Source organism: Oncorhynchus mykiss, chromosome 29 (genome assembly GCF_057628025.1).
Source record: "Oncorhynchus mykiss isolate SJ-2025 chromosome 29, ASM5762802v1, whole genome shotgun sequence".
NCBI classification, from domain to species: Eukaryota; Metazoa; Chordata; class Actinopteri; order Salmoniformes; family Salmonidae; genus Oncorhynchus; species Oncorhynchus mykiss.
This window is the reverse complement of record NC_143050.1, coordinates 4,065,001-4,091,879: the sequence shown is the minus strand read 5'-3', so window position 1 is coordinate 4,091,879 and position 26,879 is coordinate 4,065,001. Positions and strand designations below refer to the sequence as shown.

The window sequence follows — 26,879 nt, the reverse complement described above, 5'->3', positions numbered from 1 at the left end:
GGAGTAGCTCCAGACTGAGACCTGACTGTCTGAAGGAGTAGCTAGAGACTGAGACCTGACTGCAGTACAAGCCTAGCTTCAGTCTGATGTGAAGGTCAGTAGCTCCAGTACTAGTGTATCTGCTCCTCAGTAAGTGAACCACCCAACAACATGGCAGCCCAGCTGAATCACTTAGTAAGATAACCACCCACACTGTAACATGGCCATAGATGGCCTCCATTGCCCGACCAGGGCTCATACTGTAGGTCTCTGGTCAAAAGTAGTGCACTATGTAGGAAGTAGGGTTTGATTTGGGACACACCCTAAGTAATATTCAACTGACCGCTTGAGCATCATGGTCATGGTCGTTCTAAAGGGCAGCATGCTCTGCTCTGCTGTGCTCAGCTCTGAAAGGTTACAGCAGCCTGAGGGCGGGAGGCTACGGCGCTGGGGTGGTATGTGTGTCACGATGTGTGTGTGAATGTGGTGTTTGTGTTCTGCGGTAGGCGGTGAACTTTGACAAGTTACATGTTGCAGAATGCAAGTAATGTTATTCTGGAAAAAATATATACTGTTTGTATGGTGCTAGGCTACCTTTAGAATGTTGCCAGGGTCCTAGGTTCTCTAGAAATGTTACCAGGATGCTATGTTTTCTAGAATGCTGTCGGGGTTCAATGTTCTCTAGAATGTAACCAGGGTACTAGATTTTCTAAAATGTTGCCAGGGTTCTACAGTTTGTCTGTAGAATGTTACCATGGTTCTATGTTCTCTCTATATATAGTTAGCAGGGTCCTAGGTTCCATAGTATGCTGTCAGGGATCTAGGTTATCTATAAGGTTACCAGGGTGCTAGGTTATCTAGAATGTTACACAAGTTCTATGTTCATTAGAATGCTGCTAGGGTTCTAGGTTCTCTAGGATGTTACCAGGGATCTAGGTTCTCTAGAATGTAACCAGGGTTCTAGATTTTCTAAAATGTTGCCAGGGTTCTACAGTTTGTCTGTAGAATGTTACCATGGTTCTATGTTCTCTCTATATATAGTTAGCAGGGTCCTAGGTTCCATAGTATGCTGTCAGGGATCTAGGTTCTCTAGAAGGTTACCAGGGTGCTAGGTTATCTAGAATGTTACACAAGTTATATGTTCATTAGAATGCTGCTAGGGTTCTAGGTTCTCTAGGATGTTACCAGGGATCTAGGTTCTCTAGAATGTAACCAGGGTTTTAGATTTTCTAAAATGTTGCCAGGGTTCTACAGTTTGTCTGTAGAATGTTACCATGGTTCTATGTTTTCTCTATATGTTGTTAGCAGGGTCCTAGGTTCCGTAGTATGCTGTCACAGTTCTATGTTCTCTAGAAGATTACCAGGGTGCTAGGTTTTCTAGAATGTTACACAAGTTCTAGGTTCATTAGAATGCTGCCAGGTTTCTAGGTTCTCTAGGATGTTACCAGGGATCTAGGTTCTCTAGAATGCTGTCAGGGTTCTAGGTTCTCTAGAATCTTAAAAGGCTGCTAGGTTATCTTAAATTGTGCCAGGGTCCTTCTCTATAATGTTACCAGGCTGCTAGGTTATGTAGAATATTACCAGGGTTCAAACTTCTCAATAATCCTGTCAGGATTCTATGTTCTCTCTAGAATACTATCAAGGTCCTAGGTTCTCCAGAATGTTACCAGGGTGCTAGGTTATTTAGAATGCTGTCAGTGTTCTAGGTTCTCCAGGATGTTTCCAAGGTTCTAGGTTCTGTATAATTCTGTCAGGGCCCAATGTTCTCTAGATTTATACCAGGGTTCTAGTTTATTTAGAATGATACCAGGGTCCTAGGTTCTGTAGAATGCAGTCAAGGTTCTGGGTTCTCTAGGGTGTTACCGGGGATCTAGGTTCACTAGAATGGTACCAGGCTGCAAGGTTCTCTAGAATTATGTCAGGGTCAAGGTTCTCTAGAATGCTGTCAGGGTCCAAGATTTTCTCTGGATTGTTACCAGGGTTCTAAGTGCTCTAGGATGTTATGAGGATTCTTGGTTATCTAGACCAAGGTCAGGGTTCTAGGTTTTCTTGAATGTCAGGAGGCTTCTAGGTTCTCTATAATGTAACCAGGGTCCTAGGTTCTCTATAATGTTGTCAGGGTTCTAGGTTCTATAGGATGTTTCCAGGGTTCTAGGTTATCTAGAATGTTAACATGGTTCTAAGTTCTAGAATGTTACCAAGGTCCTAAGTTCTCTTTATAATGTTACCAGGGTGCTAGGTTATCTAGAATGTTAACATGGTGCTAAGTTCTCTAGAATTGTACCAGGGTTCAAAGTTCTCAAGAATCCTGTCAGGGTTCTAGGTTCTCTATAGAATACTCTAGAATGTTAGCAAGGTTCTAGATTATCTAGATTGCTGTCATGTTTCTAGGTTATCCATACAATGTTACCAGGGTCATATATTCTCTAGAATGTTAGTGGGGTCCTAGGTTCTCTAGAATGTTGCCAGGGTTCTAGGTTCTGTAGAAATCAGTCAAAGTTCAAGGTTTTGTAGGATGTTCCCAGGGTCCTAGGTTCTCTAGCATGCTACCAGGGTCCTATCTTCTCTAGAATGTTACCAGGCTGCTACGTTCTCTAGCATGATGTCAGGGTCCTAGGTTCTTTAGAATGTTTACCAGGGTTCTACAGTATTGTGCTTAGTGGGACTATCATTTGTTTTTCAACAGGACAATGACCCAACACCTCCAGGCTGTGTAAGGGCTATTTGACCAAGAAGGAGAGTGATGGAGTACTGCATCAGATGACCTGGCCTCCACAATTCCCCCCCCGACCTCAACCATATTGAGATGGTTTGGGATGAGTCGGACCGCAGAGTGAAGGAAAAGCAGCCAACAAGTGCTCAGCTTATGTGCGAACTCCTTCAAGACTGTTGGAAAAGCATTCCAGGTTAAGCTGGTTGAGAAAATGCCAAGAGTGTGCAAATCTGTCCTTAAAGCAAAGGGTGGCTACTTCGAAGAATCTTAACTATAAAATATATTTTGATTTGTTTAACACTTTTTTGGTTACTACATGATTCCATATGTGTTATCTTATAGTTTTGATGCCTTCACTATTATTATACAATGTAGAAAATAGTACAAATAAAGAAAAACCCTTGAATGAGTAGGTGTGTCCGAACTTTTGACTGGTACTGTATATTATACAATTCAAGGATTATGTTACATTTCTATAAAAGTGTGGTTCATTTGTGTACATTTTACTCTTTCAAAAATATATTGTTGAAAACAAGCTGTTCCGTTAACGACTGCTCTGCCATCAGCAGCTAGGGGCATTTGGCCTGCCGCCCAGGGCTTGGATTGCATTGCCTGCTATTACCAAGCTTGCTATTGGGGAAGGGGACCGCAGCACTAACCTGGTTTCCATCCACATTTTTCATGCGCGTAAAGTACTTATCAGATAAAAAAAAAACAGGCCTGACGGAAACCGAAAATTAGTCCGTAAACTTACCAAATGTTAACAAAACAAAATATGCTAGACAAGGTGGGATCTTTGTTGTGTCTGTAAAATGTATTATGCGAGAAATGTTGGTGGAAAACACTTTTATGCACAAATAATAACCGTCATATTGAAGTAAACTTGGAGTCATACGATGATGGGGTGTGTGGTCCTCCCACTGTGACTCAGGAAATCCATGCAGTTTATTAGGTTACAAATGAAACAAGTTACGATGAACTTCACCGGGGGGTGAAAGGTCACGATGATGAGCTTGATGCTACTTTCCAATAAATATTGAGGGTCTTATTCTGATGACACGATGATCGATGATTGGCTGCCGTTTGACAAATAAAAATAATTGTGCTCTTTGTCCATAATAATCTCATCACGTAGGCTATACCCGCACTGTATCTGCGAGCTCTAGAATGTTATCAGGGTTCTAGGTTCTCCCTAGAATGTTACCAGGATCCTAGTTTCTCTAGAATGTTACCAGGTTTTTAGGTTCTCTAGAAAGTTACCAGGGTCCTAAGTTCTATAGGATGTTACCAGGGTCCTAGGTTCTGTAGAACGCTGTCTGTGTTCTAGGTTCTCTAGAATGTTACCAGTGTCCTAAGTTCTATAGGATGTTACCAGAGTCCTAGGTTCTGTAGAACGCTGTCTGTGTTCTAGGTTCTCTAGAATGTTTCCAGGGTTCTAGGTTCTCCCTAGAATGTTACCAGGGTCCTAGTGTCTCTAGAATGTTACCAGGTTTTTAGGTTCTCTAGAAAGTTACCAGGGTCCTAGTTTCTCTAGAATGTTACCAGGGTCCTAGGTTCTCTAGAATGTTACCAGGTTCCTAGGTTCTCTAGAATGTTACCAGGTCCTAGGTTCACTAGAATGTTACCAGGGTCCTAGGTTCTCTAGAATGTTACCAGGGTTCTAGGTTCTCAGGGTCCTAGGTTCTCTAGAATGTTGCCAGGGACCGAGGTTCACTAGAATGTTGCCAAGGTTCCCTAGAATGTTTCCAGGGTTCTAGGTTCTCTAGAATGTTGTCAGGGTTCTAGGTTCTCACAGGATGCAGAAGGAATGTGAAAACACTGTATCTGCAGGAAATTGTAACAAAGATCTCAGTCCCTACTCAGTGTCTTGTTGCCAAGGACAGACATTTACTACTCTGGTATGTCTGGCCCTCATAAATACTTCATCCCCTTCTCCCCTCTCTACTCCTTCAACCTGTCATCACTTTATCCATCCCTCTCTCCATCTCCCCATCCCTCTCTACACCCTTCCATCTCTCTCTTCAGCCTCCTCTCCACCCCTCCACCCCTCTCTCCATCTCCCCATCCCTCTCTCCACCCTTCCATCTCTCTTCAGCCTCCTCTCCACCCCTCCATCCCTCTCTCCATCCCTCTCTCCACCCTTCAATCTCTCTCTTCAGCCTCCTCTCCACCCCTCCTTCCCTCTCTCCACCCTTCCATCTCTCTCCCCACCCCTCCATCCTCCTCTCCACCCTCCATCCCCCCACCCCTCCACAGACGAGAGAAGTGATGTGTAACACTGTGGCAAACAGCAGTTATGAAATTATACAACCTGGACGTGAAGGACATACAACCTGTCACAGCAGTATGTGTGTGTGTGTGTGTGTGTGTCTCAGCAGAGCCGTATATAGAGGGCTTCATAAACCACAGGATTACTTTTAGCGCTGCCTTCTCAAAAATAATAAAACATCACTTCACATTAGCCAACTCCATACTCCAGTCGAGAAGGACACCGAGAGGGGTGATGCATTTGTGTGCGTGTGTATGTGCATGCGTGTGTATGTGCATGCGTGTGTATGTGCATGTGTTCGTGCGTGAATGAGTCAGAGTGCTTCTGCTGTGTGGTTTTGGTGGATCGGAAAATGTAATTGATTTGCTTCAAGTGTTTATATCCCAGCTCTCAATTGGCCCAAACTTTTTTTTAATCAACTTCCTCCTTTCCTCCAAGCTGAATCTCCCAGGAATCCCAGTTCCACAATAAATGTTTTTTTTTGTTCGATAAAGTCCATCATTAATGTCCAAATACCTCATTTTTGTTTGTGCGTTTAGCACACAATCCACACTCACGAGGCGCGGGCAAGTCCAGGCGAAAGTTCAGACGAAAAGTCATATTACAGTTCGTAGAAACATGTCACATGAAGTATAGAATCAATCTTTAGGATGTTTTTATCATAAATCTTCAATAATGTTCCAACCGGAGAATTCCTTTGTCTGTAGAAATGCAATGGCACGCAAACTAACTCTCTCGGGAGCGCATGAGACTGAGCTCGTGGCACTCTGCCAGACCCCTGACTCAAACAGCTCCCATTCCCCCCTCCTTCACAGTAGAAGCATCAAACAACGTTCTAAAGACTGTTGACATCTAGTGGAAGCCGTAGGAAGTGCAATATGACCCCATAGACACTGTATATTCGATAGGCAATGACTTTAAAAACTACAAACCTCAGATTTCCCACTTCCTGGTTGGACTTCTTCTCAGGTTTTCACCTGCCATGTGAGTTCTGTTATACTCACAGACGTCATTCAAACAGTTTTAGAAACTTCAGAGTGTTTTCTATCCAAATATACTAACTATATGCATATTCTAGCTTTTAGGCCTGAGTAGCAGGCAGTTTGCTCTGGGCACCTTTTTATCCAAGCTACTCAATACTGACCCCCAATTCGACTTGTCACCAAAAGCACTCACAAACTTTTACAGATGCAAAAAACGAGAGCATCCTGTCGGGCTGTATCACCGCCTGGTACGGTAACTGCTCCGCCCACAACCGTAAGGCTCTCCAGAGGGTAGTGAGGTCTGCACAACGCATCACTGGGGGTAAACTACCTGCCCTCCAGGACAACTACACCACCCGATGTCACAGGAAGGCCATAAAGATCATCAAGGATAACAACCACCCAAGCCACTGCCTGTTCACCCCGCTATCCTCTAGAAGGCGAGGTCAGTACAGGTGCATCATAGCAGGGACGAGAGACTGAAAAACAGCTTCTATCTCAAGGCCATCAGACTGTTAAACAGCCACCACTAACATTGAGTGGCTGCTGCCAACACACTGACTCAAATCTCTAACCACTTAACAATAAAACATTGGATGTAGTAAATGTATCACTAGTCATTTTAAACAATGCCACTTTATATAATGTTTACATACCCTACATTACTCATCTCATATGTATATACTGTACTCTACACCATCTACTGCATCTTGCCTATGCCGCACGGCCATCGCTCATCCATATATTTATATGCACATATTCTTATTCATTCCTTTACACTTGTGTGTAAATAACATCTGCTAACCATGTGTATGTGACCAATAACATGTGATTTGATTATTATGCTTAATTACACCAACAGAAAGTACTCTTAGCGACAGACTATGGAGAATGAACAGAGGGCATCATCAAGACCCGAAATTTGTGAAAAACCTAAATGAAAAAATACAAACCTTTACTTTTACAAATGTAAAATGTGAGAAAGGCCGACCCTGATATAGTTTGTGATGCCTTTAAGGCGTTAGTGGAATGATAATCTCATACTCTGTAAAAGTTTTAAATAAATATAAATCACTATCTTAGAAAAAGACCATAAAGCAACTTTACAGAGTAAAGAAGAAAAAAAAATGTCTGAACTTGAGCAGGAAAATAATCTTTAACTTTTGAAGAGAGCCAACAACTACAGGTTGAACTCAAATAAAGCATTCTGCTTAAAGGCAAATAAACCTGGTAAACATCTCGCAGCCCTCGTAAAACAAGTACACGCCAAACCAATTGTAATTTAAAAAGATAAAGATGCAAATACGTTAAATAGAAACAGCAACGCGATTAATTACGATTTTAAAAGCTTCTACGAAAATGTATATAAATCAGAATTAAATATGAAAATTTGTAGAAATCAGAATAAAACTTCAGTTGGACTGACCCTCTTCGACTCAACAACTCTGAATCAATTATCAGCTGACCAAAAATAATCACTAGAAACCGAGATCACCAAAGAAGAAGAATCACTAGAAACCGAGATCACCAAAGAAGAAGAATCACTAGAAACCGAGATCACCAAAGAAGAAGAATCACTAGAAACAGAGATCACCAAAGAAGAAGAATCACTAGAAACCGAGATCACCAAAGAAGAAGAATCACTAGAAACCGAGATCACCAAAGAAGAAGAATCACTAGAAACCGAGATCACCAAAGAAGAAGAATCACTAGAAACCGAGATCACCAAAGAAGAAGAATCACTAGAAACCGAGATCACCAAAGAAGAAGAAGAATCACTAGAAACCGAGATCACCAAAGAAGAAGAATCACTAGAAACCGAGATCACCAAAGAAGAAGAATCACTAGAAACCGAGATCACCAAAGAAGAAGAAGAATCACTAGAAACCGAGATCACCAAAGAAGAAGAAGAATCACTAGAAACCGAGATCACCAAAGAAGAAGAATCACTAGAAACCGAGATCACCAAAGAAGAAGAATCACTAGAAACCGAGATCACCAAAGAAGAAGAATCACTAGAAACTGAGATCACCAAAGAAGAAGAAGAATCACTAGAAACCGAGATCACCAAAGAAGAAGAAGAATCACTAGAAACCGAGATCACCAAAGAAGAAGAAGAATCACTAGAAACCGAGATCACCAAAGAAGAAGAAGAATCACTAGAAACCGAGATCACCAAAGAAGAAGAAGAATCACTAGAAACCGAGATCACCAAAGAAGAAGAAGAATCACTGGAAACCGAGATCACCAAAGAAGAAGAATCACTAGAAACCGAGATCACCAAAGAAGAAGAATCACTAGAAACCGAGATCACCAAAGAAGAAGAAGAATCACTAGAAACCGAGATCACCAAAGAAGAAGAAGAATCACTAGAAACCGAGATCACCAAAGAAGAAGAAGAATCACTAGAAACCGATATCACCAAAGAAGAAGAATCACTAGAAACCGAGATCACCAAAGAAGAAGAATCACTAGAAACCGAGATCACCAAAGAAGAAGAATCACTAGAAACCGAGATCACCAAAGAAGAAGAATCACTAGAAACCGAGATCACCAAAGAAGAAGAATCACTAGAAACAGAGATCACCAAAGAAGAAGAATCACTAGAAACCGAGATCACCAAAGAAGAAGAATCACTAGAAACCGAGATCACCAAAGAAGAAGAATCACTAGAAACCGAGATCACCAAAGAAGAAGAATCACTAGAAACCGAGATCACCAAAGAAGAAGAATCACTAGAAACAGAGATCACCAAAGAAGAAGAATCACTAGAAACCGAGATCACCAAAGAAGAAGAATCACTAGAAACCGAGATCACCAAAGAAGAAGAATCACTAGAAACCGAGATCACCAAAGAAGAAGAATCACTAGAAACAGAGATCACCAAAGAAGAATCACTAGAAACCGAGATCACCAAAGAAGAAGAATCACTAGAAACAGAGATCACCAAAGAAGAAGAATCACTAGAAACAGAGATCACCAAAGAAGAAGAATCACTAGAAACCGAGATCACCAAAGAAGAAGAATCACTAGAAACCGAGATCACCAAAGAAGAAGAATCACTAGAAACCGAGATCACCAAAGAAGAAGAATCACTAGAAACAGAGACAATAAATATTAGACCGTGTTAAAACATCTGCGCGGAAAAAAACACCAGTTATGGACGGCTTTCCCATAGAATTCTATTGAACATTTTGGGATAAAGTAGCACCCCTATTTACACCAATGACAACACACACGTCACTCAATGGAGTACTTCATGTAGTTCATATGGACTTCATACTTGATATTAAAACCAAGGAAACTTGGAGAGTACATTGCTGAGTACAGACCCATACGTTTACTAAACTGTAATAATAAAATAATAACTAGCAATAGATTGGTAAAAGTCTTGCCAGACGTACCAAATGGGGTTTATTAAAAATAGACACTTACAATAACGTGTTTTAGTTTAATACAATACGCTACAAAACAAGTTCTAGATTTATCAATAATGTCTGTTGATGATGAACGAAGCCTTGAGACGGTCTTGTATCTCTATTAAAATAACGGGAAGCTTTCAACTTTCCAGCTGAATTAATACATCTAATAAAAATACGTTTTAAATGTTTATTTAAATATCAGAATGAAAAAATACACATAATACATTATCTTATGAAATCCCCCCCCCCGCCCCCCCTGTTTACACTGACGAATACTTTAAAATCTCAGGATATAAAAATTAATGTTGAAAAATCAGAAATAATGGCAATAGGAAAAACTAAAAAACAACGATGATCTACAGCAATCATTTAAGTGGACCACAAAAAAATATTAAATACTTAGGATGCTTAATAAGTTATTACAAACAACACACACACACACACACACACACACATATATTACACACACACACACACATATATATGTTTATTACACACACATAACTTTATTCCATTACTCAACAATATGAAAGCAGATGAAATTAAATGAAATGGAATAATCTTCCCAGAATACACCTCTTCAGAAACGGCTGCCAAAGGTTTTATCCCAATTACTTCACTGAAGACATTCTTTATTAAAATAATAAACTTTATAAAAAACTCACAGAATAAGTTGGGGGTGGTTATAATATTCCAGTATCAACTCGCCACTCAAGGCTTTTACTTGAGACACATTATTAAAAACGCACTAACGAGGAACAATGGGTACATATTGAAGATGTGCCTGCTCACCCCGAGAATCTTTTATCTTGTCTATTTTCCAAAGATACAGCTAAGAACATTTCCAACTTCATAGTTGAGAACACTATACTAATACGGAAGATAATAAGACGGATTCTACAAGAACCAAAAATGCCTCCCCTAAAAAAAAAAACAGAACCATATTGAACAATTCGTAGGATACCTTTTCAGAATTTGAATGATAAATTGGTACACATGGAGAACTAAAGGAATAGAAACCCTAAATGAAGCGGTTATAGGAAGAAGGGGGAAAAAAATCTTTTGGATTTACAGAGTAATCTAGATTACTAATCTATTATCTAGATTAATCTAGTAATCTATTATCTGCGTCAGAATAGGATGTTTATATGACAGTAAGCAAGTAAGAAGAAATAAGAAATAAGAAATACAAAACCTTGCAGTGAGCCAGCAGCCTACAGGCTTTTTGAGGAACTACTCTAGTGCTGTCTGACAGATGGTAGACTATTTCTCTTCTCAAACTAGGCTGTGGAGCTTCTCTGGTCCTGTCTGACAGGTGGTAGACTATTCCTCTCCTCAAACTAGGCTGTGGAGCTCCTCTGGTCCTGTCTGACAGGTGGTAGACTATTCCTCTCCTCAAACTAGGCTGTGGAGCTCCTCTGGTCCTGTCTGACAGGTGGTAGACTATTCCTCTCCTCAAACTAGGTTGTGGAGCTCCTCTGGTCCTGTCTGACAGGTGGTAGACTATTCCTCTCCTCAAACTAGGCTGTGGAGCTCCTCTGGTCCTGTCTGACAGGTGGTAGACTATTCCTCTCCTCAAACTAGGTTGTGGAGCTCCTCTGGTCCTGTCTGACAGGTGGTAGACTATTCCTCTCCTCAAACTAGGCTGTGGAGCTCCTCTGGTCCTGTCTGACAGGTGGTAGACTTCCTCTCCTCAAACTAGGCTGTGGAGCTCCTCTGGTCCTGTCTGACAGATGGTAGACTATTCCTCTCCTCAAACTAGGCTGTGGAGCTCCTCTGGTCCTGTCTGACAGGTGGTAGACTATTCCTCTCCTCAAACTAGGCTGAGAGGAGGTGGGTCTGGGAAGGTGGGTCTGGGAGAAGGTGAGAAGGTGGGTCTGGGCAGCGGGGATGTCATTGCCTTCTGTGTATGTCTTATGCTGTCGTCTTTACGCTGTCGTCTTTACGCTGTCGTCTGTACGCTGTCGTCTGTACGCTGTCGTCTGTACGCTGTCGTCCGTACGCTGTCGTCCGTACGCTGTCGTCCGTACGCTGTCGTCCGTACGCTGTCGTCCGTACGCTGTCGTCCGTACGCTGTCGTCCGTACGCTGTCGTCCGTACGCTGTCGTCCGTACGCTGTCGTCCGTACGCTGTCGTCTGTGCGCTGTCATGGTATGCTGTCATCTTTATGCTGTCGTCTGTACGCTGTCGTCTGTACGCTGTCGTCTGTACGCTGTCATGGTATACTGTCGTCTTTACGCTGTCGTCTGTACGCTGTCGTCTGTACGCTGTCGTCTGTACGCTGTCATGGTATACTGTCGTCTTTACGCTGTCGTCTTTACGCTGTCATGGTATACTGTCGTCTTTACGCTGTCGTCCTTACGCTGTCATGGTATACTGTCGTCTTTACGCTGTCGTCTTTACGCTGTTGTCTTTACGCTGTCGTCTTTACGCTGTCATGGTGTACTGTCGTCTTTACGCTGTCGTCTTTACGCTGTCATGGTATACTGTCGTCTTTACGCTGTCGTCTGTACGCTGTCATGGTATACTGTCGTCTTTACGCTGTCGTCTTTACGCTGTCATGGTATACTGTCGTCTTTACGCTGTCGTCTTTACGCTGTCATGGTATACTGTCGTCTTTACGCTGTCGTCTTTACGCTGTCATGGTATACTGTCGTCTTTACGCTGTCGTCTTTACGCTGTCATGGTATACTGTCGTCTTTACGCTGTCGTCTTTACGCTGTCGTCTTTACGCTGTCGTCTTTACGCTGTCGTCTTTACGCTGTCGTCTTTACGCTGTCGTCTTTACGCTGTCGTCTTTACGCTGTCATGGTATACTGTCGTCTTTACGCTGTCATGGTGTACTGTCGTCTTTACGCTGTCGTCTTTACGCTGTCGTCTTTACGCTGTCATGGTATACTGTCGTCTTTACGCTGTCGTCTTTACGCTGTCATGGTATACTGTCGTCTTTACGCTGTCATGGTGTACTGTGGTCTTTACGCTGTGGTCTTTACGCTGTCGTCTTTACGCTGTCATGGTATACTGTCGTCTTTACGCTGTCGTCTTTACGCTGTCATGGTATACTGTCGTCTTTACGCTGTCGTCTTTACGCTGTCATGGTATACTGTCGTCTTTACGCTGTCATGGTGTACTGTGGTCTTTACGCTGTGGTCTTTACGCTGTCGTCTTTACGCTGTCATGGTATACTGTCGTCTTTACGCTGTCGTCTTTACGCTGTCGTCTTTACGCTGTCATGGTATACTGTCGTCTTTACGCTGTCGTCTTTACGCTGTCATGGTATACTGTCGTCTTTACACTGTCATGGTGTACTGTCGTCTTTACGCTGTGGTCTTTACGCTGTCGTCTTTACGCTGTCATGGTATACTGTCGTCTTTACGCTGTCGTCTTTACGCTGTCATGGTATACTGTCGTCTTTACGCTGTCATGGTGTACTGTCGTCTTTACGCTGTGGTCTTTACGCTGTCGTCTTTACGCTGTCATGGTATACTGTCGTCTTTACGCTGTCGTCTTTACGCTGTCATGGTGTACTGTCGTCTTTACGCTGTGGTCTTTACGCTGTCGTCTTTACGCTGTCATGGTATATTGTCGTCTTTACGCTGTCGTCTTTACGCTGTCATGGTGTACTGTCGTCTTTACGCTGTCGTCTTTACGCTGTGGTCTTTACGCTGTCGTCTTTACGCTGTCATGGTATACTGTCGTCTTTACGCTGTCGTCTTTACGCTGTCATGGTATGCTGTCATCTTTATGCTGTCGTCTTTACGCTGTCATGGTATACTGTCGTCTTTACGCTGTCGTCTTTACGCTGTCATGGTATACTGTCGTCTTTACGCTGTCGTCTTTACGCTGTCATGGTATACTGTCGTCTTTACGCTGTCGTCTTTACGCTGTCATGGTGTACTGTCGTCTTTACGCTGTCGTCTTTACGCTGTGGTCTTTACGCTGTCGTCTTTACGCTGTCATGGTATACTGTCGTCTTTACGCTGTCGTCTTTACGCTGTCATGGTATGCTGTCGTCTTTACGCTGTTGTCTTTACGCTGTCATGGTATACTGTCGTCTTTACGCTGTCGTCTTTACGCTGTCGTCTTTACGCTGTCATGGTATACTGTCGTCTTTACGCTGTCGTCTTCATGCTGTCGTCTTTACGCTGACGAATACTTTCAAATCTCACGATATTGAAATGAATGTTGAAAAATCTGAAATAATGGCAATAGGAAAAACTAAAAATCTACAGCAATCATTTAAGTGGACCACAAAAACTATTAAACACTTAGGATGCTTGCAGTCAATAACAGAATAGAAAAGTCTATATAAATTGTGTGAAAATTAAGTATGATTAGGGTGGTAAGGCACTAAAATGGGCCATAGTGATGAAATAATTACAATTTAGCAAATAAACACTGGAGTGATAGATGTGCAGAAGATGAATGTGCAAGTAGAGATACTGGGGTGCAAAGGAGCAAAAAAAAATATGAATAAAATAAATAACAATATGGGGATAAGGTAGTTGGATGGGCTATTTGCAGATGGGCTATGTACAGGTGCATTGATCTGTAAGCTGCTCTGACAGCTGGTGCTTAAAGTTAGTGAGGGAGATATGAGTCTCCAGCTTCAGTGATTTTTGCAATTAGTTCCAGTCATTTGCATCAGAGAACTGGAAGGAAAGGCGGCCAAAGGAGGAATTGGCTTTGGGGATGACCAGTGAGATATACCTGCTGGATCGCGTGCTACAGGTGGGTGCTGCTATGGTGACCAGTGAGCTGAGATAAGGCGGGGCTTTACCTAGCAAAGACTTATAGATGACCTGGAGCCAGTGGGTTTGGTGACGAATATGAAGCGAGGGCCAGCCAACGAGAGCGTACAGGTCGCAGTGGTGGGTAGTATATGGGGCTTTGGTGACAAAACGGATGGCACAGTGATAGACTGCATACAATTTGTTGAGTAGAGTGTTGGAGGCTATTTTGTAAATGACATCGCCAATGTCAAGGATCGGTAGGATAGTCAGTTTTACGAGGGCATGTTTGGCAGCATAGGCGAAGGATGCTTTGTTGTGAAATAGGAAGCCGATTCTAGATTTAATTTTGGATTGGATACACTTAATGAGTCTGGAAGGAGAGTTTACAGTCTAACCAGACACCTAGGTATTTGTAGTTGTCCACATATTCTAAGTCAGAACTGTCAAGAGTAGTGATGCTTGTCGGGCGGATGGGAAGGTGCGGGCAGCGATCGGTTGAAGAGCATGCATTTAGTTTTACTTGAATTTAAGAGCAGTTGGAGGCCACGGAAGGAGAGTTGTATGGCATTGAGGCTTGTCTGGAGGTTAGTTAATACAGTGTCCAAAGAAGGGCCAGAAGTATAGAGAAGGGTGTTGTCTGCTTAGAGGTGGATTAGAGAAACACCAGCAGCAAGAGCGACATCATTGATGTATACAGAGAAAAGAGTTGGCCCGGCAATTGAACCCTGTTGCACCCCCATAGAGACTGCCAGAGGTCCAGACTACAGGCCCTCCGATTTGACACACTGAACTCTGTCTGAGAAGTAGTTGGTGAACCAGGCGAGGCAGTGATTTGAGAAACCAAGGCTGTTGAGTTTGCCGATAAGAATGCGGTGATTGACAGAGTCGAAAGCCTTGGCCAGGTCATGAAGACGGCTGCACAGTACTGTCTTTTATCGATGGCGGTTATGATATCGTTTAGGACCTTGAGCGGGGCTGAGGTGCATCCATGACCAGCTCGGAAACCAGATTGCATAGCGGAGAAGGTACGGTGAGATTTGAAATGGTCGGTGATCTGTTTGTTAACTTGGCTATCGAAGACCTTAGAAAAGCAGGGTAGGATAAATATAGGTCTGTAGCAGTTTGGGTCTAGAGTGTCTCCCCCTTTGAAGAGGGTGATGACCGCGGCAGCTTTCTAATGTTTGGGGATCTCAGACGATACAAAAGAGAGGTTGAACAGGCTAGTAATAAGGGTTGCAACAATTGCGGCGGATAATTTGAGAAAGAGAGGGTCCAGATTGTCTAGCCCAGATCATTTGTAGGGGTCCAGATTTTGCAGCTCTTTCAGAACATCAGCTACAGTGCCTTGCGAAAGTATTCGGCCCCCTTGAACTTTGCGACCTTTTGCCACATTTCAGGCTTCAAACATAAAGATATAAAACTGTATTTTTTTTGTGAAGAATCAAACAACAAGTGGGACACAATCATGAAGTGGAACGACATTTATTGGATATTTCAAACTTTTTTAACAAATCAAAAACTGAAAAATTGGGCGTGCAAAATTATTCAGCCCCCTTAAGTTAATAGTTTGTAGCGCCACCTTTTGCTGCGATTACAGCTGTAAGTCGCTTGGGGTATGTCTCTATCAGTTTTGCACATCGAGAGACTGAATTATTTTCCCATTCCTCCTTGCAAAACAGCTCGAGCTCAGTGAGGTTGGATGGAGAGCATTTGTGAACAGCAGTTTTCAGTTCTTTCCACAGATTCTCGATTGGATTCAGGTCTGGACTTTGACTTGGCCATTCTAACACCTGGATATGTTTATTTTTGAACCATTCCATTGTAGATTTTGCTTTATGTTTTGGATCATTGTCTTGTTGGAAGACAAATCTCCATCCCAGTCTCAGGTCTTTTGCAGACTCCATCAGGTTTTCTTCCAGAATGGTCCTGTATTTGGCTCCATCCATCTTCCCATCAATTTTAACCATCTTCCCTGTCCCTGCTGAAGAAAAGCAGGCCCAAACCATGATGCTGCCACCACCACCATGTTTGACAGTGGGGATGGTGTGTTCAGTGTGATGAGCTGTGTTGCTTTTACGCCAAACATAACGTTTTGCATTGTTGCCAAAAAGTTCAATTTTGGTTTCATCTGACCAGAGCACCTTCTTCCACATGTTTGGTGTGTCTCCCAGGTGGCTTGCGGCAAACTTTAAATGACACTTTTTATGGATATCTTTAAGACATGGCTTTCTTGCCACTCTTCCATAAAGGCCAGATTTGTGCAATATACGACTGATTGTTGTCCTATGGACAGAGTCTCCCACCTCAGCTGTAGATCTCTGCAGTTCATCCAGAGTGATCATGGGCCTCTTGGCTGCATCTCTGATCAGTCTTCTCCTTGTATGAGCTGAATGTTTAGAGGGACGGCCAGGTCTTGGTAGATTTGCAGTGGTCGGATACTCCTTCCATTTCAATATTATCGCTTGCACAGTGCTCCTTGGGATGTTTAAAGCTTGGGAAATCTTTTTGTATCCAAATCCGGCTTTAAACTTCTTCACAACAGTATCTCGGACCTGCCTGGTGTGTTCCTTGTTCTTCATGATGCTCTCTGCGCTTTTAACGGACCTCTGAGACTATCACAGTGCAGGTGCATTTATACAGAGACTTGATTACACACAGGTGGATTGTATTTATCATCATTAGTCATTTAGATCAACATTGGATCATTCAGAGATCCTCACTGAACTTCTGGAGAGAGTTTGCTGCACTGAAAGTAAAGGGGCTGAATAATTTTGCACGCCCAATTTTTCAGTTTTTAATTTGTTAAAAAAAATTGAAATATCCAATAAATGTCGTTCCACTTCATGATTGTGTCCCACTTGTTGTTGATGCTTCACAAAAAAAGACAGTTTTATATCTTTATGTTTGAAGCCTGAAATGTGGCAAAAGGTCGCAAAGTTCAAGGGGGCCGAATACTTTCGCAAGGCACTGTATCTGGATTTCGGTGAAGGAGAAATGGGGAGGCATGGCCAAGTTGCTGTGGGGGTGCAGAGCTGTTGACCGGGGTAGGGGGTAGCCAGGTGGAAAGCATGGCCAGCCATAGAAAAATGCTTATTGGAATTATAGGACAGTGTTTCATAGCCACAGTGCAGTGGGCAGCTGGGAGGAGGTGCTCTTATTCTCCGTGGACTTTACAGTGTCCCAGAATTTTTTGGAGTTTGTGCTACAGGATGCAAATTTCTGTTTGAAAAAGCAAGCCTTAGCTTTCCTAACTGCCTGTGTGTATTGGTTCCTAACTTCCGTGAAAAGTTGCATATTGTGGGGGCTATTCGATGCTAATGCAGTACGCCACAGGATGTTTTTGTGCTGGTCAAGGTCAGTCAGGTCTGGAGTGAACCAAGGGCTATATCTGTTCCTGGTTCTACATTTTTTTAATGGGGCATGCTTATTTAAGATGGTGAGGAAGGCACTTTTAAAGAGTAACCAGGTATCCTCTACTGATGGAATGGGGTCAATATCTATTGGAAGCAGAAATAGTTGAATGGGCCCTGTTATATTATCAAGCTGTGTCCCCATGTGTGTATGTACTGACATGTGTGTATGTACTGACATGTTGTGTGCATGTACTGACATGTTGTGTGCATGTACTGACATGTTGTGTGCATGTACTGACATGTTGTGTGTATGTACTGACATGTGTGTATGTACTGATATGTTGTACTGACATGTGTGTATGTACTGATACATTGTGTGTATGTACTGATATGTTGTACTGATATGTTGTGTGTATGTACTGATATGTTGTGTGTATGTACTGACATGTTGTACTGATATGTTGTGTGTACGTACTGACATGTTGTGTGTATGTACTGACTTGTTGTACTGATATGTTGTGTGTATGTACTGACATGTATCTGTAACTGATTGACACTACATGTGAATGTTTTTAAATGTATGTAAATTGTATGTAAGCCTTTTGTGTGTAAGGTATTTTTCATTATGTGTCAGACCCCTGTACGATTAGTAACACTAATGTCTTACTAATGAGGATCCTGATACAATAAAATCATTATACAAAAAAAAATGAAACCCTGTTCCCTATATAGTGCACTACTTTAGACCAGAGTCCTATGGCACCCTATTCCCTATATAGTGCACTACTTTAGACCAGAGTCCTATGGCACCCTATTCCCTATATAGTGCACTTATATAATAATTATATATGCTGTAGCTCTTGTCTAAAGTAGTGCACTATATATAGGGAATAGGGGGCCATAGGGCTCTGGTCTAAAGTAGTGCACTATAAATAGGGAATAGGGTGCCATAGGACTCTGGTCTAAAGTAGTGCACTATATAGGGAATAGGGTGCCATAGGGCTCTGGTCTAAAGTAGTGCACTATTTAGGGAACAGGGTGCCATTTGAGAAACATGCTCTGTTAGTCCTGAGGGCCCTATTAAGGGGCTTACAGGACAATGGTTGAAAATAGTGCACTATAAAGAGAATAGGATGCCATTTGGGACAGATGTTCTGTTGGTCTGTTAGGTGTGTATTTACCAGACTAATTGCATTGCATTATTAAACAGACTTTTACAGCTAGATAGAACACCAACACGTCAAAGAGTTAAGGGGATCTCCACCCCGACTTTAACACTTAGCCATGGAGCTATACAAACAGCCCTACGAATAGTGTAAAGTGTATTTTGAAGCATAAACTAGGATACTGATAATCTCTAGGTGTGTGGGGTAAACTAGGACACTGATAACAGTCTCTAGGTGTGTGGGGTAAACTAGGACACTGATAACAGTCTCTAGGTGTGTGGGGTAAACTAGGATACTGATAACAGTCTCTAGGTGTGTGGGGTAAACTAGGATACTGATAACAGTCTCTAGGTGTGTGGGGTATACTAGGATACTGATAGCAGTCTCTAAGTGTGGGGTTGTACTGTAGACCACACTATCTACCAAGACAGTTTTCATTTATATTCTTCGTAGCTGTCTGTTTATCACCACAAACCGATGCTGACACTAAGACTGCACTCAATGATCTGTATACGGCCAAAAGCAAACAGGAAAACGCTCACCCAGAGGTGGTGCTCCTAGTGGCCGGGGACTTCAATGCAGGGAAACTTAAATCTGTTTTACCTCATTTCTACCAGCATGCTAAATGTGCAACCAGAGGGGAGAGAAACTCTAGACCACCTTTACTCCACACACAGAGACGCGTACAAAGCTCTCCCTCGCCCTCCTTTTGGCAAATCTGAGCATAATTCTTGCTTACAAGCAACAACTAAAGCAGGAAGCACCAGTGACTTGGTTAATAAACAAGTGGTCAGATGAAGCAAATGCTAAGCTACATGACTGTTTTGCTAGCACAGACTGGAATGTTCCGGGATTCTTCCGATAGCATTGAGGAGTACACCACATCAGTCACTGGCTTCATCAATAAGTGCAACGATGACATCATCCCCACAGTGAACGTACATACATACCCCAACCAGAAGCCATGGATTACAGGCAACATCCACACTGAGAAAAAGGATAGAGCTGCCGCTTTCAAGGAGCGGGACTCTAACCCGGAAGCTTATAAGAAATCCCGCTATGCCCTCCGACAAACCATCAACCAGGCAAAGAGTGCAGGACTAAGATCGAATCGTACAACACCGGCTCTGACGCGCATCGGATGTAGCAGTGCTTTCAAACTATTACAGAATACAAAGGGAAGCACAGCCACGAGCTGCCCAGAGACACGAGCCTACCAGACGAGCTAAAATACCTCTATGCTCGCTTCGAGGCAAATAACACTGAAACATGCATGAGAGCACCAGCTGTTCCAAACGACTGTGTGATCAAGCTCACCGTAGCCGATGTGAGACCTTTAAACAGGTCAACATTCACAAGGCCGCAGGGACAGATGGATTACCAGGACGTGTACTCCGAGCATGCGCTGACCAACTGGCAAGTGTCTTCTCTTCACTGACATTATCATCCTCTCTCTGTCTGAGTCTGTAATACCAAAATGTTTCAAGCAGACCACCTTAGTCCCTGTGCTCAAGAACACTAAGGTAACCTGCCTAAATGACTACCGACCCATTGCACTCACATCTGTAGCCATGAAGTGCTTTGAAAGGCTGGTCATGGCGCACATCAACAACATTATCCCAGGAACCATAGACCCACTCCAATTTGCATACTACCCCAACAGATCCACAGATGATACAGTCTCTATTGCACTCCACACTGCCCTTTCACACCTGGACAAAAGGAACACCTATGTGAGAATGCTATTCATTGACTACAGCTCAGCGTTCAACACCACAATGCCCTCAAAGCTCATCACTAAGCTACGGACTCTGGGACTAAACACTCCCCTCTGCAACTGGATCCTGGACTTCCTGATTGGCCACCCCCAGGTGGTAAGGGTGGGTAACAACACATCCGCCACTCTGATCCTCAACAAGGGGACCCCTCAGAGGTATGTGCTCAGTCCCCTCCTGTACTCCCTGTTCACACATGACTGTATGGTCAGGCATGACTCCAACACCATCTTTAAGTTTGCCGATGACACAACAGGGTCACTGATGACACACTGTTGTCACTGACAATGACGAGAGCCTATAGGAAGGAGGTCATAGACCTGGTCGTGTGGTGCCAGGACCACAACCTCTCCCTCAACATGATCAGGACAAAGGAGATGATTGTGGACTACAGGAAAAAGAGGGCCGAGCACGAACCCCCTCCTCATCGACAGGGATGCAGTGGAGCAGGTTGAGAGCTTCAAGTTCCTTGGTGTCCACATCACCAACAAACTAACATGGTCCAAGCACACCAAGACAGTCGTGAAGAGGGCACGACAAAACATATTACCCCTCAGGAGACTGAAAAGGTTTGGCATGGGTCCTGAGATCCTCAAAAGGTTTTACAGCTGCACCATCGAATCCAGGCTGTAGCACATTCGGCTGTGATTGGGAGTCTTGGCGGCACACAATTGGCCCAGAGTCGTCCGTGTTTGGCCCGGGTAGGCTGTCATTGTAAATAAGAATTTGTTCTTAACTGAGTTGCCTAGTTAAACAAAGGTCAAATAGACTTCTCTCTGCGGTCATTGTTGGTTAGGGGGGTAAGCATTTCACTGTAAGGTCTACTACACCTGTTGTATTCAGCATTTCACTGTAAGGTCTACCTACACCTGTTGTATTCAGCATTTCACTGTAAGGTCTACTACACCTGTTGTATTCAGCATTTCACTGTAAGGTCTACTACACCTGTTGTATTCAGCATTTCACTGTAAGGTCTACTACACCTGTTGTATTCAGCATTTCACTGTAAGGTCTACTACACCTGTTGTATTCAGCATTTCACTGTAAGGTCTACTACACCTGTTGTATTCAGCATTTCACTGTAAGGTCTACTACACCTGTTGTATTCAGCATTTCACTGTGAGGTCTACTACACCTGTTGTATTCAGCATTTCACTGTGAGGTCTACTACACCTGTTGTATTCAGCATTTCACTGTAAGGTATACTACACCTGTTGTATTCAGCATTTCACTGTAAGGTGTACTACACCTGTTGTATTCAGCATTTCACTGTAAGGTCTACTACACCTGTTGTATTCAGCATTTCACTGTAAGGTCTACTACACCTGTTGTATTCGGCATTTCACTGTGAGGTCTACTACACCTGTTGTATTCAGCATTTCACTGTAAGGTCTACAACACCTGTTGTATTCAGCATTTCACTGTAAGGTCTACTACACCTGTTGTATTCAGCATTTCACTGTAAGGTCTACTACACCTGTTGTATTCAGCATTTCACTGTAAGGTGTACTACACCTGTTGTATTCAGCATTTCACTGTAAGGTCTACCTACACCTGTTGTATTCAGCATTACACCTGTTGTATTCAGCATTACACCTGTTGTATTCGGCACGTGACAAATACATACATTTAAAAAAAATAATTAATGTGACATTTCTTCAGGCTCATTTACGGACTGCCTCTCCTTCCTGTTAGTGATGTCACATGTTAGATCTGTCAAAAGCGTCATATGAGCTATAAATAGTCACCATCTTGTTTCTCACTGCTTTAGGAATCACACAAAACTGCAAACACGCCGCTTACACACCGTGGTCCTGCTATCATTACTCTCATACGTCACTATAGGAAATCCATTCCTTCCTTAATAGGAGAATAGACAGTCTGTAGATCACTGAGACAAGTACAAGTCCTCGCCACTCACTCAATTGTTTAACGACTGTGTTTGTTTGTTTGTGTGTGTGTGTGTTCTCCTCTCTGATTGGAGGAAAAGGCCTGTCTGGATTTTTGCTGATCAGAGAACTGATACAGGCTCCATTGGAGGCTCCCGGAGTGGCGCAGCGGTCTAAAAGGCACTGCATCTCAGTGCTAGTGGCGTCGCTACAGACCCTGGTTCGATTCCAGGCTGTATCGCGAACGGCCGTGATCGAGAGTCCCAGGGTTTGGCCAGGGGGTAGGCAGTCATTGTAATAAGAATTTGTTCTTAACTGACTTGCCTAATTAAATATTTTTTTTTCATAGATTAAAACATTTTCCAGCAACAGCACTACATCAATGTGTGGGTTATCCCTCTCTCGCTCTCATTGTTTGTGTGTGTGTGTGTGTGTGTGTGTGTGTGTGTCTCAGATATTTCTCCAAGAAAGCCAACGTTTCACCCCACAAGGGAGAGAATATACTTGCATACAACCACCTACGTTAGTGACAATATAATACAACATGCTAATACATCAATAGAACACCATTGCCATCTACCTACAAAACAACAATCCCAGATAAAAACAACATAACCACTGACTACTCACAACACAGACTAGAGAATATAACTAACAACGCAACATCTGCAGGACAAAAAAAATACAACTAACAACTAGTATAGAAGACTTGTAGAACAGCTAACGTATATTAGTAACTATAGTAACTAGTATAGAAGACTTGTAGAACAGCTAACGTATATTAGGAACTATAGTAACTAGTATAGAAGACTTGTAGAACAGCTAACGTATATTAGGAACTATAGTAACTAGTATAGAAGACTTGTAGAACAGCTAACGTATATTAGTAACTATAGTAACTAGTATAGAAGACTTGTAGAACAGCTAACGTATATTAGTAACTATAGTAACTAGTATAGAAGACTTGTAGAACAGCTAACGTATATTAGTAACTAGTATAGAAGACTTGTAGAACAGCTAACGTATATTAGTAACTATAGTAACTAGTATAGAAGACTTGTAGAACAGCTAACGTATATTAGTAACTATAGTAACTAGTATAGAAGACTTGTAGAACAGCTAACGTATATTAGTAACTATAGTAACTAGTATAGAAGACTTGTAGAACAGCTAACGTATATTAGTAACTATAGTAACTAGTATAGAAGACTTGTAGAACAGCTAACGTATATTAGTAACTATAGTAACTAGTATAGAAGACTTGTAGAACAGCTAACGTATATTAGGAACTATAGTAACTAGTATAGAAGACTTGTAGAACAGCTAACGTATATTAGTAACTATAGTAACTAGTATAGAAGACTTGTAGAACAGCTAACGTATATTAGTAACTATAGTAACTAGTATAGAAGACTTGTAGAACAGCTAACGTATATTAGTAACTATAGTAACTAGTATAGAAGACTTGTAGAACAGCTAACGTATATTAGTAACTATAGTAACTAGTATAGAAGACTTGTAGAACAGCTAACGTATATTAGTAACTATAGTAACTAGTATAGAAGACTTGTAGAACAGCTAACGTATATTAGTAACTATAGTAACTAGTATAGAAGACTTGTAGAACAGCTAACGTATATTAGTAACTATAGTAACTAGTATAGAAGACTTGTAGAACAGCTAACGTATATTAGTAACTATAGTAACTAGTATAGAAGACTTGTAGAACAGCTAACGTATATTAGTAACTATAGTAACTAGTATAGAAGACTTGTAGAACAGCTAACGTATATTAGTAACTATAGTAACTAGTATAGAAGACTTGTAGAACAGCTAACGTATATTAGTAACTATAGTAACTAGTATAGAAGACTTGTAGAACAGCTAACGTATATTAGTAACTATAGTAACTAGTATAGAAGACTTGTAGAACAGCTAACGTATATTAGTAACTATAGTAACTAGTATAGAAGACTTGTAGAACAGCTAACGTATATTAGTAACTATAGTAACTAGTATAGAAGACTTGTAGAACAGCTAACGTATATTAGTAACTATAGTAACTAGTATAGAAGACTTGTAGAACAGCTAACGTATATTAGTAACTATAGTAACTAGTATAGAAGACTTGTAGAACAGCTAACGTATATTAGTAACTATAGTAACTAGTATAGAAGACTTGTAGAACAGCTAACGTATATTAGTAACTATAGTAACTAGTATAGAAGACTTGTAGAACAGCTAACGTATATTAGTAACTATAGTAACTAGTATAGAAGACTTGTAGAACAGCTAACGTATATTAGGAACTATAGTAACTAGTATAGAAGACTTGTAGAACAGCTAACGTATATTAGGAACTATAGTAACTAGTATAGAAGACTTGTAGAACAGCTAACGTATATTAGGAACTATAGTAACTAGTATAGAAGACTTGTAGAACAGCTAACGTATATTAGGAACTATAGTAACTAGTATAGAAGACTTGTAGAACAGCTAACGTATATTAGTAACTATAGTAACTAGTATAGAAGACTTGTAGAACAGCTAACGTATATTAGTAACTATAGTAACTAGTATAGAAGACTTGTAGAAAAGCTAACGTATATTAGTAACTATAGTAACTAGTATAGAAGACTTGTAGAACAGCTAACGTATATTAGGAACTATAGTAACTAGTATAGAAGACTTGTAGAACAGCTAACGTATATTAGTAACTATAGTAACTAGTATAGAAGACTTGTAGAACAGCTAACGTATATTAGTAACTATAGTAACTAGTATAGAAGACTTGTAGAACAGCTAACGTATATTAGGAACTATAGTAACTAGTATAGAAGACTTGTAGAACAGCTAACGTATATTAGTAACTATAGTAACTAGTATAGAAGACTTGTAGAACAGCTAACGTATATTAGTAACTATAGTAACTAGTATAGAAGACTTGTAGAACAGCTAACGTATATTAGTAACTATAGTAACTAGTATAGAAGACTTGTAGAACAGCTAACGTATATTAGTAACTATAGTAACTAGTATAGAAGACTTGTAGAACAGCTAACGTATATTAGTAACTATAGTAACTAGTATAGAAGACTTGTAGAACAGCTAACGTATATTAGTAACTATAGTAACTAGTATAGAAGACTTGTAGAACAGCTAACGTATATTAGTAACTATAGTAACTAGTATAGAAGACTTGTAGAACAGCTAACGTATATTAGTAACTATAGTAACTAGTATAGAAGACTTGTAGAACAGCTAACGTATATTAGTAACTATAGTAACTAGTATAGAAGACTTGTAGAACAGCTAACGTATATTAGTAACTATAGTAACTAGTATAGAAGACTTGTAGAACAGCTAACGTATATTAGTAACTATAGTAACTAGTATAGAAGACTTGTAGAACAGCTAACGTATATTAGTAACTATAGTAACTAGTATAGAAGACTTGTAGAACAGCTAACGTATATTAGTAACTATAGTAACTAGTATAGAAGACTTGTAGAACAGCTAACGTATATTAGTAACTATAGTAACTAGTATAGAAGACTTGTAGAACAGCTAACGTATATTAGGAACTATAGTAACTAGTATAGAAGACTTGTAGAACAGCTAACGTATATTAGTAACTATAGTAACTAGTATAGAAGACTTGTAGAACAGCTAACGTATATTAGTAACTATAGTAACTAGTATAGAAGACTTGTAGAACAGCTAACGTATATTAGTAACTATAGTAACTAGTATAGAAGACTTGTAGAACAGCTAACGTATATTAGGAACTATAGTAACTAGTATAGAAGACTTGTAGAACAGCTAACATATATATACAAGGTATAATAGAGAAACTACAGCAGAACAGCTAGAGCGGAAGAGACAACCCACCAACTCACCTCTCAATGTGCTTTTCTGTGCCGTCACTGCAGGTGCCACCAACAAAAAGCAAAGAAGAGGGAAAAGAGGAGGATGAAGAGGAGGGGATGGAAAGAGGAGGACGAAGAGGGGATGGAAAGAGGAGGACGAAGAGGGGATGGAAAGAGGAGGACGAAGAGGAGGAGATGGAAAGAGGAAAACAGAAAATAAAAGAGGAAAGAAGACAGGAGAGAACAATAGGTTAGATCGATGTGTCTCGAGGAAAGACAGCATGACCAGTACGTTCCGGAGATACGAGGGAGAAAATACACATTAGTTGCTGCTACTCTATAGCGAAAAACTGAAGGTACAACAACAGTCAACCCCTAACACAGTTAGCCATTACGCCAAGAGATCTGAACCTACTGACGGAGTCGCCAGGTGTTGGGTTAAGGTGGCTTCAATATCTCGACAGAAACACTGCTGTTATAGTTGTTTATATAGCCTTGTTTTATTGTTGTTTTAATGTTTCTACGGCAACCATACATTCTCTGAAGTTTATTAACAACAGAAACAAAGTCGTCAGAAGATAGAGGTTTTCTTACTAAAGATAACATTTCTTAGTAAGAATGATTAGAAAACATTTTCTATAAGAAAAACGCAGGCCTCGCTTTCTTGCCAACTGCCACATTTAGTTATTTTATTCATGTAGGCTACATTGTCCCGCAAAATCATCCGT

At 41.3% G+C, this 26,879-nt stretch overlaps 1 protein-coding gene across 4 annotated transcripts in view; it reads right to left on the bottom strand.

Annotated features, from left to right (window-relative positions):
- LOC110510278 (cell adhesion molecule 2) overlaps window positions 1-26,879 on the bottom strand; it is a 763,418-nt gene that overhangs the window by 284,523 nt on the left and 452,016 nt on the right. For 2 of the 4 annotated variants that reach the window (XM_036967531.2, XM_036967528.2), the window contains exon 2: window positions 26,182-26,208. The exons of the other annotated variants lie outside the window; for them this stretch is intronic. In XM_036967531.2, the coding sequence (XP_036823426.1) occupies window positions 26,182-26,208 (27 nt within the window). The remainder of the gene's footprint in view (window positions 1-26,181; window positions 26,209-26,879) is intronic. 4 annotated transcript variants of the gene reach the window in all.